The sequence below is a fragment of the Physeter macrocephalus genome, chromosome 5 (genome assembly GCF_002837175.3).
Source record: "Physeter macrocephalus isolate SW-GA chromosome 5, ASM283717v5, whole genome shotgun sequence".
NCBI lineage: Eukaryota > Metazoa > Chordata > Mammalia > Artiodactyla > Physeteridae > Physeter > Physeter macrocephalus.
This window is the reverse complement of record NC_041218.1, coordinates 47361742-47383228: the sequence shown is the minus strand read 5'-3', so window position 1 is coordinate 47383228 and position 21487 is coordinate 47361742. Positions and strand designations below refer to the sequence as shown.

Below are 21487 nucleotides of genomic sequence, written 5' to 3'. Positions count from 1 at the left end.
TGTTTCTTAAGGTATGATTGTATTGCTATAAACTTCCCTCTTAGAACTGCTTTTGCTGTATCCCATAGGTTTTGGGTCGTCGTTTCTCCATTGTCATTTGTTTCTAAGTATTTTTTGATTTCCTCTTTGATTTCTTCAGTGATCACTTCGTTATTAAGTAGTGTATTGTTTAGCCTCCATGTGTTTGTATTTTTTACAGATCTTTTCCTGTAATTGATATCGCATTCTTTATTTTAAAGTCTATTCTATCTGATATGAGTATTGCTACTACAGTTTTCTTTTGATTTCCATTTGCATAGAATACATTCTTCCATCTCCTCACTTTCAGTCTGTATGTGTCCCTAGGTCTGAAGTGGGTGTCTTGTAGACAGCGTATATATGGGTCTTGGTTTTGTATCCATTCAGTGAGCCTGTGTCTTTTGGTTGGAGCATTTAATCCATCCACATTAAGGTAATTATTGATATGTATGTTCCTATTACCATTTTCTTAATTGTTTTGGGTTTGTTTCTGTAGGTCCTTTTCTTCTCTTGTGTTTCCCACTTAGAGAAGTTCCTGTAGCATTTGTTGTAGAGCTGGTTTAGTGGTGCTGAATTCTCTTAGCTTTTGATTGTCTTTAAAGCTTTTGATTTCTCTGTGGAGTCTGAATGAGATCCTTGCTGGGTAGAGTAATCTTGGTTGTAGGTTCTTCCCTTTCATCACTTTAAGTATATCATCCACTCCCTTTTGGCTTGTATAGTTTCTGCTGAGAAATCAGCTTTTAACCTTATGGGAGTTCCCTTGTTAGTTAGTTGTCATTTTTCCCTTGTTGCTTTTAATAATTTTTCTTTGTCTTTAATTTTTGTCAGTTTGATTACCATGTGTCTCAGTGTGTTTCTCCTTGGGTTTTTCCTGCCTGGGATTCTGTTCTTCCTGCACTTGGGTGGCTATTTCCTTTCCCATGTTAGGGAGGTTTTCGACTATAATCTCTTCAGATATCTTCTCAGGTCCTTTCTCTCTCTCTTCTCCTTCTGGGACCCCTATACTGTGAATGTTGGTGCATTTAATGTTGTCCGAGAGGTCTCTTAGGCTGTCTTCATTTCTTTTCATTCTTTTTTCTTTATTCTGTTCCGTGGCAGTGAATTCCACCATTCTGCCTTCCAGGTCACTTATCTGTTCTTCTGCCTCAGTTATTCTGCTATTGATTCCTTCTAGTTTATTTTTCATTTCAGTTATTGTATCGTTCATCTCTGTTTGTTCTTTAATTTTTCTAGGTCTTTGTTAAACATTTCTTGCATCTTCTCGATCTTTGCCTCCATTCTTTTTCCGAGGTGCTGATCATCTTCACTATCATTATTCTGAATTCTTTTCTTGGAAGGTTGACTATCTCCACTTCATTTAGTTGTTTTTCTGGAGTTTTATCTTGTTCCGTCATCTGATACATAGTCCTCTGCCTTTTCATTTCGTCTATCTTTCTGTGAATGTGGTTTTCGTTTCTCAGGCTGCAGGATTGTAGTTGCATTTCATAAATCTTTATGTCTCGCCTTTTGTTTTCTTCTTATCATATTACTTTCATAATTTTTTTTAATCATTCCAACACTCAAGGCAAATTTTCCTGATCATAAGAAATCAGAAGAAGCAACACAGAGACATTTAAAAGACTTTTGGAGTGCAAGAAAACCCAGTAAACCTTTAGAGCTGTCCTCAGAGGGAAATGATTTTTTCCTCTGGTCCCAGTCCTTACTTTGGTTGGGATGTGGTATTGGCAGAGTCTCATCTTAAAGAAATTCTAATGCAAATTAATAAAATGCATTTCCAAATTTATCTCATTTTTAAGATTCTTCTGTATTAGAGCAAACGTAGGAGTCAGCTCAAGTCTATCAACAGTTTTGCCCCTTCATAAAATATTTTATATGTATGTACATAGTAAAAGGTAAACTAGCCTATTTAGATATTTAATCTAGACCTTGAAAGGATTAATAAGATTTGGAGAGAAATGCAGGGTGAGCTCAGAAATAACAACTAGGTAGGTATAATTTTAGGGAGCAGAGCATGATAAAAGGGAATTGTAGGTGAGAAGATAAATTTAGGACAGTTTTTAAATAAATTATTTGGAATTTGGAAGATTAATCTTGCGTTCATGTGCAGAAATGTTTGTAAGGAACGTAATTTCTTTAAAGACCAGTTTGGAGAGTGGTGTGGTATTTTATGTAGGAAATGGTTAGATGACATATTAGGAGCAGAAAGGCAGGTGAAGAAAGAGTGAATTGGGTTTAGTGAGTGCTGGAAATGGGGTGGGAGGTGTCACAGGTGACTTGAGGATTGGCAGTGGAGGACTCAATTTCGGTTAAAGAGATTGTAAGAGAGTACCTAGCTGCTCTAAACTTTGTGCCAGGGATGTTGGTCTTTGCAAAATGTGAAAATTGTGAAATGTGATTTTTTTCAAAGGATTTTTCCAAAATGAGTAAGGGTTAGGGTTAGGGTCACTGAGTATTTTGTTGCTTTCAAGAAAGATTTTACAGAGGACTATTGAAGAAATGGCTTGTGAATATTTTTTCAATGACCATTTATAACTTGTATAACTTTTTTTTTTAATAGTTTTTCCTCTCTCCTTTAAGTCATCTTGGCCCTGATAATTCAAAACACTGCCCTGCATTTGCCTCAGAGATGGCCTTGAGAAATACCTTCCCAGCTACCGAGTGGTTTGGTTTCAGGGAAGGCAGTATTAACAGAGTGGCTTTGCCTTTTTGGTGAATTGTATTTAACTCTTAACATTTTAACAGTGTATTAAGGTAATAGAACAATAAAAATAATAAAAATACCCTAGGTAGTTTCACTCCTTTGCTATCTAAATATTTATAATATTTATGATTTGTTTGATTTCTTCCAATTTTTGCTGGACTGATTTTGGGATCTCTAGGCTTCTTGACCTCTAAATACCTCCTAGATTATTGTTACTTAGGATTCCTTTTATCTTGATCCCTTTAAACTGTATTTCTTGGTATTCAGTTCTTAGACCTTTCCTTGTAATGCTTTTTGGTATGAGAGACCTTTCTGTAGCTGAAAAAATCTTTGACACCCAGTACCCAAATCTTGGTTTCTAAATACCATTCTGTAAAAAGAAAACAGGGCTTCTTGGAGAAATGGCTGATTCGAGGGCTGGAGCAGAGAAAATAAAAGCCTGGAGATCTTGTGTTGTCTGAAAGCAAGGAAGTGCTCAAAAATCAAAAAGATGAGGGCATAGGAGCCAACCTGAATGAGCTCACAGTGAATAATTTGAGCAAGAAAATTAATATAGCATGGTATTGGTTTATAACTCAAAGTATAAAATAAATATATCTGGTTCCATCAATCAGTCAGTAAAACAGAAGAGTAAAGGTTTAACTTGGAGATTAAGCCTAAGGGACATTTCTTTAAAAAAAAAAAAAGTTGATTAAAAAAAAAAATTTTAACATTCCTATTTGTGGTGATTTAAAAGAATTTTTTAATGGGCCGTATGTGCTCTCTGATTTTAAGTATCCCCAAGAGACACTAAGACATATTGTATATGGCACAAATATAACTTGAAGTATGTAATCTTAGTTTATTATCACCATTTCAATAATGGATGAAAGGGATTTTTAGGGGGATGAGAGCTACTGTTGTAAGCCCCAGCAACAAAAGACTTTATAATTTTCTCTTCCTCAGGTTTTAGAGGGAAAATGTGAGTTAATTTTCTTAGGTTTTATATTGTGGAATTCTCATAGTGAAGGGCTCCTATTATGAAGTCTTACTTTCTAGCTTCAGACATTTTATGTTTATTATATACAGAATACAGATGAGTGAATATAAAGTATAGCCTATTATTCATTAACGTAAGACTCAACTGGACTCTACATGTTTTACACTTTATTAAATCTTACAAAGAAAGATGTTCACTGTCTTGCTCAATGCTTTTTTTGTTTAAGATTTTCAGTTTATTAATGAACATGATTTGTCTCTACATTTGTTTTGATTCATTGAGAACCTATATCTTTAGTGTTAAACTTGTTAAATTTTTGTCCAGTATTTTATAGTTTTGCTACTGTTATGGATGGCATTTGCTTACCATTTGAATATCAAATTGGTTTTGCTGGTATAAAAAGAAATCTGGTTGTAGGCGAGTCTTTGGATTTTCTAGATTTATGACTGCATTTGCAAATGAAGATAATACACTTGAAACACTTCCCTGGTGGCACAGTGGTTGAGAGTCCACCTGCCGATGCAGGGGACGTGGGTTCGTGCCCCAGTTGAGCAAGCATTTCAAGTGTTTATGCACATGTGTTGTTTCTTTGTCTTACTGCATTAGTTTGAAGCTTACAAATGATGTTGATAATAGTGGTGCCAGTGGACATGCCCGTCTTATGTGTCTGTAGTGATGCATTGTTTCATAGATGCTTGCTTAGAATTTTGGTAAATCATCTTTATTGTATGCATGTCATTCTTGTCTCATTCTCTTTTACTTAGGGCAAGAAACAGCCTACTTTTAGTAAATGCTTTTTCCCCTTTTTATTTGTTGATAAATTATGTTGGTAGATTTTCTGATGTTTCAGTTGAATTGTGTTGATTTCTAATGTTGCTGGATTTAACTGTTTGATCATGGATTATTACTCTTTTAAAACAATGCTACCAAGTTTTCACTAGCTGAAGACTATGCTAGTAAAATAAGTGGGAAAGCTTTCCATCTTTTCTCTTCTTTGGAATAATTTGAAAAACCCAGGAAGGACTGTTCTTTTCACATCAGATAGAATTTGACTGTAAAACCATCTACCCCCTTTTTTTTTTTTTTGCGGTATGTGGGCCTCTCACTGTCGTGGCCTCTCCCGTTGTGGAGCACAGGCTCGGGACACTTACGCTCAGCGTCCATGGCCCACGGGCCCACCTGCTCCGCGGCATGTTGGATCCTCCCAGACCGAGGCATGAACCCATGTCTCCTGCATCGGCAGGTGGACTCTCAAGCACTGTACCACCAGGGAAGCCCTACCCCTTTTTTTTAAGGTAGATCTTTGCAGTCCTTATAACTTCTGTGATTATTAGTATATTCATGTTCTTCTACTTCCTCAGTCAATTTTGGGAATTTGTATTTTGTTAGAAAATAATTGTTTTCTTCTAAATGTCCTAATTAATTGCCATAGCATTGCATTAACATTTTCTTACAAATATTTTAATGTTTTTTTTTTAATTTTTTTTTTTTTTTTTTTTTTGCGGTACGCGGGCCTCTCACTGTTGTGGCCTCTCCCCTTGTGAAGCACAGGCTCCGGACATGCAGGCTCAGCGGCCGTGGCTCACGGGCCCAGCCGCTCCGCGGCATGTGGGATCTTCCCGGACCGGGGCACGAACCCGTGTCCCCTGCATCGGCAGGCGGACTCTCAACCACTGCGCCACCAGGGAAGCCCAAATATTTTAATTTTTAAAATATTTTTTACTATATTGCCCTTTTCGTTCTAATGTTATATATTTTTGTACTTTTGAACCTTAGGCTAGTTAAAAGGGCTTATGTTTAATTGATATTTTCAAAGAAACTACTTTAGAGTTGTAAATAAAGCTACTAATTTACCAGTACTATGTACTGAATAAAGCTACTTATTTCATTTCAATTTTTTAATTTTAATAAAAGTATTTTAGAAATAGAAATATTTTCTTATAAGAGCTTTATTTGTATCTGAGGTTTTGATATGAAATATTATTTTTGTTAATGTCTAGATAATTTCTCATTTCAATTTTTAATCTTATTTTGATTCAGAGGTTAACTAGGAAAAAATCCTTCTTAATTTTGAAGATAAATTTTTTTATGAGGGGAGGCGTATGTATGATGGGAAGTCTTTTTGATCTTGATATTAGAGAATGCTGCCCATAATAACTATGTTTTTGAAATTCATTGATGTTTTGTGTGACCAGGTACTTTACTGACTTCTGTAAATCATGAATATAAGAGAAGCATATATGTTTTCTATAGAGTAAAAAATTTACTTCTATTATTCTTTTTAATTCATATGTATGTAAGTACTTCCAGTAAATTGAGTTTGGTTGTGTTATTGAAATATTCTGTATCCTTGCTTATGTTTTGTTTACATAGTCTGACAAATTTGGGGAGAAGTTTTTTTAAAGTATCTATCCCCTCTGTGGCCATAGTTTTACTAATTTTTTCTTATTTTTTTTTTTTAAGTTCCTTTTGGTGATAGTGTCCTTGCAACAGTCTTTTTCTGGCTTTATATATTTCATAGCTATGTTATTTGAAAAACTATTTATGACTTATTTTCCATTTGGGTTGAATCTTTTTATGTTATAAAGTATACTTCTCTCTGTTCTGCTTTCTCCAAGATTATTTTGACTTACGTTTACCAGAAACTGTGAAGGGTCTGAGATTTTACCCTACTTGTAAGCTAACATATCAGCCTGCCACAGCTTCATGAATTTTGGCAGAAAAGAGAATCAAAGGACTTCTATTATTATTAATCATAACAGCAGCCAGAGTATCAGCATTTTATTGTGCCACCTCCTAAGGTCCCTATTTCCACAGGGTGATGGTGAAGAAGGCAAGGGGATATCTGCATGCTCAGCGATTTGCATTACACAAGAGGAACCCTGAGCTTAGGGAAGTAAGCAGGTCCACCCTTGCTCTGGAGGGGACACTGTATCTTTCAAGGCTGTTTGCTCTACAAAGATCCTTGAAAAGATAGTCCAAGACTTGAACAGGAGAGACCCATGGAGAATTGTTACCCAGCAGTTTCTTTTTATTTGTACTTGCCTATCTTTGCTTATTCCTTTTTTTCTTTAATTAATTTAAATTTTATTTTTGAATAGGTAATATGTTTGCCAAAGCAGAGAGGTACAAAGGATGTACCGTGAAGTCTTCCCCTCACCTCAGTCCCTCAGTCACCCTTTCCAGAGGTGGCCAGTACTGTCAATTTCTTGTGATCCTTCCAGAGATATTTAATGCATATGCAAACAAATATATACATATGTTCTGTTCCCACACACTCTTTACACCATGGTATCATGCTGTAAACATTCTGAACCTTGAGATTTTTTTTTTATATATCCTGGAAATTATTCCAAATGATCTTCATCATTCTCTTTACTATTATTACCTTATATATATGTATATAAAAATAAATTTATTTATCTTTTTAATTTTTGGCTGCGTTGAGTCTTTGTTGCTACGCGTGGGCGTAGTTGCGGCAAGCAGTGACTACTCTTCGTTGCGGTGCGTGTGCTTCTCATTGCGGTGGCTTCTCTTGTTGTGGAGCATGGGCTCAGTAATTGTGGTGCGCAGGCTCAGGAGTTGTGGTGCACGGGCTTAGTTGCTTTGTGGCATGTGGGATCTTACTGGACCAGGGATCGAACCCGTGTCCCCTGCATTGGCAGGTGGATTCTTAACCACCGTGCCACCAGGGACGTCCAGTTACCTTATATTTTATAGGTGGATGAACCACAGTTAATTAACCAGTCTCTTGTGGATGAGTGTTTAAGTTGTTCCTGGTATTTTGTATGTGTATGGTGAGTATGTCTATGGGATGTAGTACTTGAAATCTTGCTTGGTCAGGGATGTATGTACATTTGTATTCCTGATAATACTTCTAGTATTTTATTTTAATGCTGGAGTGTATTTGCTAATATAAAGGATATTTGCAAAAATTGTTACTTTCTAAAAATTTATTCAGATATTCTGAATAAATACAAATAAATACACTATTTGTCATGGACTGAGGTAAATTAAAGTCTTCTATTGCTAATTTTTCTATTTTTATCTGTATTGCCTATACTTTTTTGCTTTATGAATGCTGATGCTATGAATGAATATGTTATTCCTAACTATTATAACTTAGGTGCCGTTGCACCTTTTAGTACTATAAATGGTCCTTTGTCTACTTTAATGCTATCTCATTATATTCAACCTTGTCTAATATTAAGATTGTAATTCTTTATTTCTTTTAGTTTGTATAGTTTGTATTTGATAAATGTTTTCTCTTCCTTTCAACTTTCATCTTTTTGTTTCAGATATGCTTCTTATATACAATGCAGGGTTAATTTCATTTAGGATCCAATCTAATCTTTCCTTTTTATTGTGTTGGTTTAGTCCATTTACATTTATTAATATGGCTAGTTTTAATTCTGTCATTATGTATTGATACTTTCTGTTTTTATGGCTTTTTAAAAACGTTTCACCAAGTGGCCAGTTTTTCTCTGTTCCATATGCCTCTTCTTTTACTTAGGAAGAGCTGTTGTTGTTTCTTTAGAGATTATTTTCATAAATATAACTATATAGTGTTCTTAAGTTCATATTTTTAGACACTATTAATTTCTTTCTATGAGCAGTGATGAAATTGAATATATTTCCTCTTTCTGCCTTTCTTACCGCTCTGTCCCAATTTTAGTTATTACATTATCTTAATCTTTACTCTTATGCTGTTAAATATATTTATACTTCTCTTATTTGCCTTGTCAACTTCAAATGATACTTTTTTACACCCAATTATTATAGATAATAATGAACTTTTAATTTTTTAGGTATATAAGTTATATATTGTCTAATCATAATTCCCACATTTGTTTTAATCTTACAGTTAAGTAGATTCAGTTCTCACTGCAAATCCTTTTGCTTTAGCTATTCCAGGCATCTCTTGGTTAGCTGAGGTCTATCCTCATATAAATCCTTTGAGAAGGGCTCATGGGAAACAGTTGACTAGACTGCTTGCATGTTTAATATTGGTTGTGTGTGTTTTTTGTTTTTGTTTTTGAATAACAGTTTGGGTGTAAAATCTTTGGGTTACGCTTCCTTTACTTGAGGATATTATAAGCTTTCTTCTAGTCTTACAGTGTAAAATGCTTCTCTGGAGATGTCTGAGACCAGCCTGATTTCACCTCCTTTTAGAATTGACAGTCTTTTTGCCAAGGTGCCCAAAGAACTCTATTTTTTATGACCAATATCTACTAGCATATATTTTAAATAGTGTTGATTTTTCATGATTAGTTTTTTCTAGGATTCAATTCAATTCTAGGATTTAAGTATATAGATCTAGATCTTTTTTTTGTTTCTGTGATGTAATTTTATTTTTTACAATACTGTAGGTGTGTAATAGGATCTCCTTTTCTTGTCTTCCTTAGGTAACATTTTTTTCTGTAATTATTAAAGCTTTTTTCATTTCCAGTTTACTATGCTCACTTTTGACCCCTTGTGTTCCTAACTGTGATACCAGGTATGTCTCTTCTTTCTTGTTCTCCTTCTAGTTTCACCTTCATTTTGTAATAGGCTTTTTTCCCCTCTTCTTTTTCATCTTCACTCCTGAGCTCTTATATCTTGGCATGTGTTCTAGGACAGTTGCTTCTCTATGTTTCCCTGTTTTGTTTATTTTTTTCTTTTTAATTCATAGTAAATAAGTTGATTTGTTGAGGCTACATAGTAGTTATATGATGTCCTGTTATACTGTTCAACACACATACATTTACATTATAGCTGGTAAATTTAGTGTTGTTCTTTCCCTTATTTTGTATTTATTGTCTATTTTACTTTGTTCTTCCCAGCCTTCTCTGGATTGATCAAGTTACTTACCCTTTCCTCCAGATTAATTCAGAACTTTTACTATACATCTTTCATTCCTTCTTTGGTTGCCTTACTTTAATATATATTTTTAAACATATACTTCTGTTTTATTCTATCAAAATCAGTAGTTTTCTTTGCGCTCATCCCCCTAATATATTGTTCTTGCTCACTTTCCTGTCCCCTACTCCCCTCCCCCTCTATCTACAAGTCCTGGATATTATGAAATAATTTAGACTTTACTTCCTACATTACATATTAAGCTTGCACTGGCAGGATGTTCCTTTTGTTTCAAAAATCCTTAGTTATGTTACAGTTTCAGTCACAGTATTATCTATTTAGATTTAAATTTCACTTACACATATTTCGTTGCTCACTGCTATTTTTTGTACTCTTTAATTTTCTCTTTCTGTATATTGAGGGTTTTGTTCTTATTTTAATTTTCTTTTTTGTTAAAAGCATTTTCATGAATAATTTCCTTAGAAAGCCTTTCATGGATGGTATACTTAATGAGCTGTTGGATTCCCAAGTGTTTCTTGTTCACCTTCATATATGATTACTATCTTTTGCTGAATATAGGATATTTTTTTTCTTTTTCTTTTTTTTTTTTTTCCCTTTAAGTCTGTAAAATTGTGTACTCTCTTACTCCCAGTATTATAGATGTGAAGTCTCTCTGGGTCTCATTGTTTTTTCATCTTAATTTACCTGTTCTTTCCATTTGGAAGCCTTACAGGTTAATTTTTTTTTTTGAAGGTTGGAAATCCTCTTTTTTTCCCAGGATGCATCTATTTAAGTGTTTTTTCACTCTACTCCCATCTTTATTAATCCTGCTTGAGACTTTATAAATTTTTTCAGTCTAGCAACTCAAATGTTTAGTCAGCTCAGGGATTATTTTCTTCTAGTAGTTCTTTGATTATTATTTCTTTCTCTGTTCCTTTTTCTCTTCATGTGATTCCTATAATTTCAACATTAGAGCTCCTGGATTTATCGTCTGTGTCTTATGTTTTTGTTAATTTTTTGTTTTTTGGTTACATGATATTTATTCTAGATTACTAACTTAGTTTTCTTCATTGGCCTTCCTTTTTCCCTTCTGAAATATTAAAAAATAATGGGTTTTGGTTCTAGGAATTTCTTCTTGTAAAGTCATCATCCCTTTCCTCCCTCCCTTTCTTCCATTCATTTATTTGTTCTGATACTATAGTAGGTGTCTATTTCAGTTTTTCAGCTTGCTTCACCTTCATTCACATTGTTGTGTATACTTATTTTCTGACCTTTCTCTGTTCCATAATGTTAGCACACATGTAGATCATACTATTATTTCTCTCTCAAAGAGAAGTGGATAGAATGTAGGATATTCTTCTCTTGTGAGCCTTGTGGTCATTAGCTTGGCACACACTAGCCCTTTCTGTTTAAAAGTGTGAGGAAAGAAGTTTCCCTGTTCTTGGGTGCAGAGAGAGTTCTGTCCTCAGGCCAACTCAGTAGCTTCTTTCTTTCAGTAGTGCTTTCACTGTCAGAGCAGTCTTCTTCCCTTGTTCCAGTGGGATTCACTCAGGTACTGAAGTTGCCTGGGCAACTGAAGGATCGGTAAACTTTGAGCAGAAAGAAATAAACCTGTTTCAAAATCAGCGTGTTTCCCCTCTTCTTAAAACAATTTTTTTATAAACCCATTTTACACTTGCTCTCTCTTGATTTTTCATGAGGTTTCATTATCTGAAGTTTCAGATAAATCTAGATTTAGATTCTCCAGGATCCAGCAATTAGTTATAGTTATTTTAGTAATTTAGTCACAGTATTTAGTCATTTAGTAGCAGGGTGAAGAGGGATCAAGAAAGAACTGAGTTGTTAATGTTACATGACTGTTGTCAGAGCTACTGGTTCTCACCTTCCTGCTTTTTCCTTCAGGTACATTTGAGTTTCACACTTTTCTTTATTATCTTAGGAGTGGACATTTAAAATCTCTCTCCTGTGCATACATAGTGCTTTTAATTCTTTACCCGTACATGCTAATCAACCTATAATTATTTATTGGCAAACTCCGCATATATTCAGTGCTTTCTGGTTGATTGGCTGATATGAACCATTGGATAAAGAAGAAGTCAGTACACTTAAAAAAAAAATGGGTCTGAGCTCAGCTGAGTCACCAGACTGCAAGTGAAGTGCCCAAGTCACTGAAACACCAACGCCCTGGCTTTGGGGCATTTTCTCTGCCATTGGTTCATTTCTTGCTTGGTGCTTTCTTTAGTCTTCGGAGATCTTTTGCTTCATTAGCTATTCAAAAAATATTTATCAAGCAATTACTGTGTACAAAACACTGTGCTACGTGCTGGAGTAAGCAGAACCTACAAGGTTCCCTGCCCTCATGGAATTTACTGTTTCTTGAATACAGAGGTTGCAAAGTATTGGCCACATCAGGCTCACAGACTTTTTTTTGTTTGCTTACACAGTATCAAAAATGTTTTTGAGTCAGTATTTTGAAAATGAAGAAATTTCATCTAAAAACCTAAATTTGCAGCTGCTTTAAATATACCTAGCCACACTGGCTCTTTATTCCCACATGGCATTCTGCTATAGTAGCAACTGCCCCTTTAGATAGGACTGTGGGCACCAGTTTGTCACAATTACCTGTTAACCCCTAAAACTAAGGCCAAATTCAGTTGGCATTTATTGTCACAACTGTGCTGTTCTTTGTTCTTATGAAGTAGTTTAAAAGATGAGCTACTTTTTGAACGTTTTCTGGCTTATCCCCCTTTAGGCATTTTGAGTTTTGACCCTGTACATTATCTACCAGTCAGCCTGCTAATTACCTTGTAGCCTCAGGGGGAAGGAGCAGGGAAAGACCATCACACTTTAGCCTCAGTAAGTATACATACACATTGTAATACGCCTTCTCAGATTCATTCTAACAGAATGATTGATAGAATCGTAGTTCATAAATCTGATAATAGTTCTGACATAATATGTTTTGTTGTATGCTATAATACAATACCATTGTGTTGACATTTTTCAGTTTCAATACGATAGTAGAATTTTGTTTAATTTAGCTAACATTAGAGCCTTAGCATTTTTATATTCATTAGTTCTTTTATTTTTTTTTTATTTTTTGGGTTACATGGGCCTCTCACTGCTGTGGCCTCTTCTGTTGTGGAGCACAGGCTCCGGACACGCAGGCTCAGCGGCCATGGCCCACGGGCCCAGCCGCTTCGTGGCACGCAGGACCCTCCCGGACTGGGGCACGAACCCACGTCCCCTGCATCGGCAGGCAGGCGGACCCTCAATCACTGTGCCACCAGGGAAGCCCAGTTCTTTTATTTTAAATCATCAATATGAAAGACTGTGCGATGCAGGTATTATGACTTGCAATTTATTAGAAGAAAACGAGACTCAGAATTTTGTGCATTGTCCAAAGTTCAGGCCTGTTCTTTTCTGTAAGACTGCATTCCACTTGCGTTATCTCATTAGATCTTCATAACACTTTTAAGAGACAAGTCTAGCAGGTTTCATCATTTCTTTAGATTGGAGAAAACAAACTCAGGAAGTGTCCTTTCTTGCCAGTAATCACATAGCTAGTATTCAGAACATACCTGCTCCTTGCCAGGTACAGTGGTAGGTATTTAACGGATATTATTTAATTCTTAACCACTGCCCTATGAAGTAGGTATTGTTACCCCATCATATTCCTAAACCCGTCGCAGAGTTGGAATTTGAACCTAGAACTGTCTATAAGTAACACTTTTTAAAAATTTGCTACATTATATTACGCACATTGTTTGACTCTTTGTTATTGCCATTAAAGCCTACATTATAATTTAATACATTAATCTAATTCTAAAAGTATACAATCATAAATTAAGTTTGAAAATCAGCTTTTTTGTTTTCTTAAGGACTGATGTTTTTCTCTCTGCATTGATTCAAAACAAAAATGGACCTGAAACTTTTTAGTTCAAAGTATATTTAATTCTATTTTTGTATATATTCAGCAGTTTCTTTTTTTTCTTTTCTTTTCTGTATGTGTGTGTTTTGGGGTATTTTTTTGTTTGGTTTTGGGTTTTTTTTTAAACTTTTTAATGTGGACAATTCATTTAGGTAAACACTTGTTCAGGGTTTAGCAAATCAGCAATTTGTAACAGGGAGGGAGTAAAGGAAAGTCTTAATTTGGTATGAAGATTGGGGAGTAATTGGTAATTTAAAAATTTCTTAGATGACTTGTGTAACTTCTTGCAGCTTATTAGGTATCTTTTTTAAAAATTAATTAATTTTTGGCTGCATTGGGTCTTCGTTGCTGTGCGCGGGCTTCTCATTGCAGTGGCTTCTCTTGCGGAGCACGGCTCTAAGTGCGCGGGCTTCAGTAGTTGTGGTGCATGGGCTCAGTAGTGTAGCTCGCCAGCTCTAGAACGCAGGCTCAGTAGTTGTGGCACACGGGCTTAGTTGCTCCGTGACATGTGGGATCTTCCTGGACCAGGGATCGAACCATGTTCCCTGCATTGGCAGGCGGATTCTTAACCCCTGAGCCACCAGAGAAGTCCTGGTACCTGGTTTTATAGAATACTTAATCCTGAGCTATTGTTTTAGGTGAGTTGGAAACAAAAAGGTCCAAGAAAGCTAAATCTATAAGTTTTTAGTTAGTGTTGTTTTTGTATATTTTACCTTTTGGAGTATATACTTTAGGTTCCATTTTATTTTACTTACATTTTCTTGGAGGTGTCAAATGTCAATTTCCAAAATATTCCCAAGAGTACACATCTTTCCTTAAAAGTCATCAAAAGAGTCACAACTTCTGTTTCCTCTTGAAGAATAGTCTTAATTTTAAAGTAAGTTTCTAACAATACAAATGAAAAGTGGCTATGTGTTTAGCCAATTCTCAATTATATTTAAACTAAAGAAAGCATTGATGCAGTAAATGTCAGTAGAATCTAAGCAGAGGAAGCCCGCAATTTCTAGTCGAACCAGAATAAGAAGTTTCCAAACAGGGTAAAATTTGACCCTGACCATGAACTTTGAGTTTTAGACAGTTTAGTAAAGGGTATCCCCATGTTTTTATTGATATATTAATCTTACAGTGAAAATGACTCTTTCCCTTTGTTAAATATCATTTCTAACTCTCCTTAATGATACTTGAGTACAGTAACATCTCACAGATCTATAACTAGAATATTAATGTTAACTTCTCTTAAGTCCATTAGATATAACTTTATATCTGAAAGCATTTATTAATAAACCTGTGAGCCGCAGTTTTTCATTCTTTGAGTAATTGCTTACTAATGTTGTGAATTTTTTTAATTCTTGATTTTTCTAGGGATTATTTCACATTTCAGCTGCTTTTGTTTTCTACTGCTATCATTGAGGGTTCAAGAACAAAAAATAAGTCTTCAGGTAAAATGCCTGATCCATAATAGTGCTTGGCATTGTATTTTGCTGAAAAGATCATATACCTTTGGATGCTTGATCTGAAAATAAGGTTGTGATGATTATGAAATTTTCGCATGGAGTTTTGTTGGCTGCCTCTAACAAATTTGGTCTTATTTGTTGTTTTTCTCCCCCACCACCCCAAAGGATTTCGGCTGTCTGCTTTTTTTCGTGTTGTCTTGATCTGCAATAACTATATGGATATGTGCTTGTACTTGCTAAATATTTTAATTTTGCATATTTGGCTGCTTGAATTTTAAGTAATTTCTTTGGGCGATGCAAATTAAGAGCTTGAGGCTATAAGTAAAATAACAATTTACAGAAGTTTTTAGTTTATAGATGTATGTTCCTTATCTACTGTATTGAAATATATAGATTTCACATTTTGCAAAAATTAAATTTACAATTCAGTTTCTCAGTTGCACACGTTTCAAGAGCTATTTTTCAGGCCATATGTGGCTAGTAGCTACTGTTTTGGACGACACAGATAAATGATTATTTCTGTCATCATAGAAAGTTCTATTGGACAGGGCTGTTTTCCTGTTTCATAGAAGGAAGTAAGCGGTAAAGTGTGAGCTCATTTCTGATACCAGTTTTTATAGCAGTTTAATAACTCCAGAAGATAAAGCATGTGACCAGTCTTAAGCATACTTCCTCTAAATAGGTAGCCATCCTTACCTTTAATATTTCAAACCTAATGTTGCCTAAAAGTTTGCTTCTGTATTTATACTCTTAAAGTGAAATTGTTTTGTAGCAAATTCATGAAGTTGTAGAAAGGCCAAAGACTTACCCTAAATTTGAATCCTGACCCTAGAACGTACTAGTTTAGTAACTTCTGGTAAGTTACTTAATTTATTTGAGCCTCAGTTTCTTTATCTGTAAAATGGAGGTAACCTTAGTTAACCTCATAGGATTAATAAAAGACTTAAGTACGTCTAAAAGCATGTAACAAAGTGGACATTTATAATACTTTTAAACATAGAATGAAGCCAAAACGTTTAAAAGTTAATTAGGCAGTATCGTTTGTATGGAGTTATTCCCAGTCTGGCAATTATAATAGGTCTCAGAAATGGCTGAGTCAAGAGTATCCTATAGAAGTTTCTGTTGGCCATGGGATTATTTATGACATTTTATAAAATTGCAACAACTAGAATAACCAGAATGGGGAGAAGAGGAAAGAGAAGAATGACCAACTTTGTTTTTCAAGAAGTCCATAAAGGTTTTTCTGATAATAATGATAAAAACTAATATTTTGGGGCTTCCCTGGTGGCGCAGTGGTTGAGAGTCCGCCTGCCGTTGCAGGGGATACGGGTTCGTGTCCCGGTCCGGGAGGATCCCACATGCCGCGGAGTGGCTTGGCCCGTGAGCCATGGCCGCTGAGCCTGCGCGTCCGGAGCCTGTGCTCCGCAACGGGAGAGGCCGCAGCGGTGAGAGGCCCGCGTACCGCCAAAAAAACACCCTAATATTTTGTATAGTGTTTTTATAACATGAATTTTTACACAAGAGTCTATAAAATTTCATCTCTATAATATTTTGAATACCTTTATTAATGCTAGTATTAAAGAAGAGTAAAAGGAAACTCAAGGTCACCAACATTTTGGAGGTTATGTACCTAACTAATAGCGAGAATGGAAATTCATATATCGTTTGCAGCTTTAAATCTTATGCTCTTTCTACTTCAGCATGCTCTTTCCTTGATGGCAGTTGTTTTCCGAAGCAGGTGTATATTTCAGAATCTCTAGGGATGGGGCCCAGGTATATGTTTTTTTGTTTTGTTTTGTTTCTCTGTTGAGCAGAATACATACCAAAGTGATTCTGGTGCCTGCTTCTTGATAAAATCATTGTTCTATTCCAGGTTTAATTCTTCTTGTCCTGTATCAGTACCTCTAAATTAATGCATAGACCATGTGAATAAATCAAAGAATTAGACTGATAAGGAATACACTGATTCCAGTTGTTAGGTGGGACATCAACAACACTTTTGAAAAAGCAACACAAGTTTAGTTTCCTGTTCACAGTCTTGAGTATCTCTCCACTAATCAGTGCTTGTGGAGAGCGGGAATTCCATACTAGCCAACCATGGTAGTTAAATCTATTTGTGTTCCCTTCTCTGCTTTTCTCATATTAATTTTGGCTAGTTAGTAGTCTACGCTTAAGGTATTCTAGTCCTAAAACATTGACTCCTTATTGCCTGAGATGGTTTCTTCATGAATGTTTTCAATTGATTAGCTAAAGGCTTTTAATAATCTTTTCCCAGCTGTCTTAAAGATGCTTCAATGTCCTGGATTTAGTGGTATTTCTAGGCCCTATTTAACTCTGCATGTATCTCATAACTAAGCTGAAAATTTACCTTTGAAAGAAAGTACAATGTCACAGTGGGGTAGGAGAGGGGCATACTCTAGAAAACCTGCAGTCAAAAATCACGTTGCATAGTAACTTTTCAAAAATAAAAAATACCTTCAAACATACAAAGACAGATTCTATTGGAAATAAGACTTTCAAATTTGAAAGTTAAGCATTTGCAACTTGGGGCAGTAACTGTTGAGAACGAACTGTCTTTTAACTCAGAGTTGCTTATCAAAATGCAGTTGAGCACTGCAGTTAATGTTAACTTTTAATTTTCTGAGCAGAGATCATTTCATTAGAAACTGTTTACATTGGATATTGGGCTGCTTCTGCACTGAAATTAATGTGTTTGGAATGTTCTTATATATGTGTATGTGTGTGTATATATATATATATACACACACACATATGTATGTGTATATATATATATATCTTAACATAGAAAATACAGTTCTGCATATTTTTTATTACTTGGGCTTTAGGACCTTCTGATTAAAATGACTGACATTAAATATGTCATTCTAGATTAAACTAAAAAGATTTTTTTAAATTAGTACCTGCAAAGCATATCATATTCTTAAAATATATATTATTCTGTTAATTATATGCAGATTGGATTTGTCTTTGTTGTACTGTAAATAAATTTTCTTATAAACAGGATAACCAAGGCCTTTTAAGATATTAAAATTTTCCCAACTCGAAGATTTTTAAAACCTATTGTAATAAAGAAATGAGAGTTGGTAGTTATAGGTCAGCATAAAAGCATTGTAAGACACTTATATTTCTGTGAACAGTGAATTCAGAAGCTTTTACTTCGTGGATTTCTACGTATTTTTATTTTGTGTTGAGAATCTGTTACATAGATTTATATGGCAAAAATGTGGCAATACTTTTTATTTTTTAAAAGCTGGTTTATCTAATTTATGTTAATAGAGATTTTTTGGTTCCTTTATACTTAAATTTAGATGCATTGTTACTGTATTCCAAAAGGTAGAAAATTGGATACCCTAGTCCATCAATTCTAAGACACACTTCTTTTTATAAATTTTAACAACTCTGAAAAATGAGATGCGTCTTAAAATTGATTTGTGTCATAGTTTAACAGAAGCATTTTTCTCTTGGTGAAATATAAAACTCATGGTGCATCTTATAATTATTGATGTCTTAGGCTTGATAAAAAGTGATGGTTAATTTTTTGAAGTTAGTTGTGGGACTTAGATTTATGTAATGATGTGGTATATCTTTGTGGTGAAAAAAATCTAAGTGGTGAGAACATATCACAAAAAATTCCATATTATTTGGAATTATACCTGTACTATGATCTTTTAGTGTTTCCTTCAGATCTTTTCCTCTTTTTTTCATTGCTATCATTCTAGTGTTAAATAATAAAACTAAAAAATTTGGTAACAAGTTTGATGTCCTTTATTCAAGGGAAAAACAGTCCATAGATTGGGGGACTACAGTGCCTAATAAGCACCTCCCCAGGGCATTTTGGGCAAGAGTGAGTTTTATGGGGCCTCAGAAGAGGCACTGTGAAAACAGGACATGATTGGCTAGGAGGCTGGGGGTTTCCTTTAAGGCTAGCAGGTTCTATTTTCTAGGGCAAAGGTAGGCTAGCTAATGCTGAGTTGGAGGATTGTGATTGGTGTTGGGTTTCCTTGAGAGTGAGATATTTTCTGTAGTGCGGGCTGACTTAGGTGTAGGTTTGGGACGTGGTCAGAGCCACTGAGATGACTTCCATTTTGTGGGTTCCAATATACCAGTTAACTTTAACACTAGTTAGGTGCTTTACATTAAACTGGTTCCCTATCTGTGGAAAGCTATCCAGAACAATAAGAGGAAAATGGAGATCAAGAGAAGGAGGAAAGACTTGGGGTTGCAGGTGGGGTGGGGGTTGTGGTTGGGACCTCCAGGGTCAAGAAAAGAAAAATGGGGAGAGGACTCTTGAGGAGAGTGTTAATAGGCATCATTTTCCATTTACCCAGTTCCACTTGCCCAAAAATCTTCTTCTAGTTAAGTCTTCGATGTGATATATTAGCTTGTGAGCTACCCAATAGTTAGCTAAAATTACTTCAACCATATTCCCTAGATTCTGAAAGCATAAGCCTTCTTGCTAAGGCCTTTCCTTTTTCTGTGGAAGTTGCCCTCTTACTCCTCTAGCCTTATGGGTAAATCATCTGCTGGTACCTTTCTGTAGACCAAATAGAGTCTGTATTTCATCTTAATGTGCTATCTCAAAATGAATAAAGGGGGAACTACTTACAGATGGATTTTTCTAGAAGGAACTATTACAGATATGTGCACAATTAAATTTGTTGGTGTTTATAAGAGGTATGGGACTAGCAGATAAGTACTTAATTTTAGGAAACTTTCCTACCTCGCTCTTTGTTTAGGCACTTAGGTAGAGATTAATGCAGACTTTCCCCTTTAGCTTGTTTGGTTTTACTTCCAAAACCAGTAATTTATCTATTTGTGATATAAATTTATACTGCATGTTCCTGCTTTTGCTTTTTGTTCTCTAAACTTACTAAGAATGTGTACTCTTCAACAGTTTTAATGGCATGTTTTAGTTATTCCTCATTTAAAAAGAGTCACAAAGTATGTCTGGCTAATATACTCTATTTTAGGCGAGATCCTTTTAAAACTAAAATTTAATGTTAATAAAATACAATTTAAATTTTCAGTATAAAACATAAATTGAGAGAACCTTTTTTTTCGAAAGGAATTTTTGCTTTTTAAAGGGTTTCACCAAAGGAATATTTTAAACAAAGTGATTAAAATACCCTGCAAGTTAGTCTAATTGCTGCCTGGAGTAGACTTGGCATTGTCATGGGAAAGGATTAAGACCTAAATATAGTACAGTTATTAAAATTGGGAAATTTAATGTTAAAAAGAAAAAAAAAGGATTAAGAAGAATTGTTGAGCCTAATGCCTGAAATCCTGAAGTTTCCAAAAATCCCTTTAAAGTCCTATATTCAGGATTTCTTTTACTTACGCAATTTTGTTATTTTAGAATTTTAAAAATTACAATAGTATTTTCATGTCTTTTCTGCCATGTTATACTCTATACACTTTTTTGAACTAGCTTGGGCACCAAATTAATATTGATTAGTAGGATAAGGACAATAAATTCCAAATTCCAAATAACTGGCTTACTGATAAAGTTTTATAGCAAAGTCATTTGCAAGTTGGAGGATTCCATACTGTTCTTAATTACTGACTGTAATGCCTCAATGAAGTCTAAATGGAAATGAGAGACACTGTCCATAAGTAAAGGTAAACATTATTCACTGATTTGTGAATAGCATTTCAAATATAGGTGCTGAGTTTTATGTATTTCTGACAAAATATGCCAGTCACCACTCTTTATAAATTAGCATTCACATAATTCTTTCAGTTTTATTGTCCTAAACTCATTTTCTTTTTTCTCAGAGGATGTGCTGAGTAAAGATGCTGGGGAATGTGCAATATGCCTTGAAGAATTGCAGCAGGGAGATACTATAGCACGACTGCCTTGTCTATGCATATATCATAAAGGGTAAGTTTATTTTTATGTTAACCAAATTAATATTAGACTAAAAGACCTTTCTCAAGTTTCACACTTTTGTAGTTAGGGCTGAAAAGATTTCTTCTTCATTGAAACTCCCTTTCCCCATTTCTTAAAAAACAATAGCCTTACTGTTGGTAGGAATGTAAATTGATACAGCCACTATGGAGAACAGTATGGAGGTTCCTTAAAAAACTAAAAATAGAACTACCCTATGACCCAGCAATCCCACTACTGGGCATATACCCTGAGAAAACCATAATTCAGTGAGAGTCATGTACCACAATGTTCATTGCAGCACTATTTACAATAGCCAGGACATGGAAGCAACCTAAGTGTCCATCGACAGATGAATGGATAAAGAAGATGTGACACATATATACAATGGAATATTACTCAGCCATAAAAAGGAACGAAACTGGGTTATTTGTAGTGAGGTGGATGGACCTAGAGACTGTCATACAGAGTGAAGTAAGTCAGAAAGAGAAAAACAAATACCGTATGCTAACACAAATGTATGGAATCTAAAAAAAAAAAAAGGTTCTGAAGAACCTAGGGAAGGACAGGAATAAAGACGTAGGCATAGAGAATGGACTTGAGGACACAGGGAGGGGGAAGGGTAAGCTGGGACGAAGTGAGAGGGTGGCGTGGGCAT

At 35.0% G+C, this 21487-nt stretch overlaps 1 protein-coding gene across 4 annotated transcripts in view; it reads left to right on the top strand.

The window, feature by feature from the left end:
• The window catches only part of ZNRF2 (zinc and ring finger 2), a 111919-nt gene that overhangs the window by 77220 nt on the left and 13212 nt on the right, over positions 1 to 21487 (top strand). For 3 of the 4 annotated variants that reach the window (XR_008617369.1, XR_003679823.2, XM_024132002.3), the window contains one exon: positions 20718 to 20823. Coding sequence is in view for 1 of the 4 variants with exons in the window: in XM_024132002.3 (XP_023987770.1) it covers positions 20718 to 20823 (106 nt within the window). In the remaining 3 variants the exon portion in view is untranslated. Of the gene's footprint in view, positions 1 to 14829; positions 14907 to 20717; positions 20824 to 21487 lie in introns of all 4 variants that reach the window. The other variant, XR_003679824.2, reaches the window with a different exon arrangement.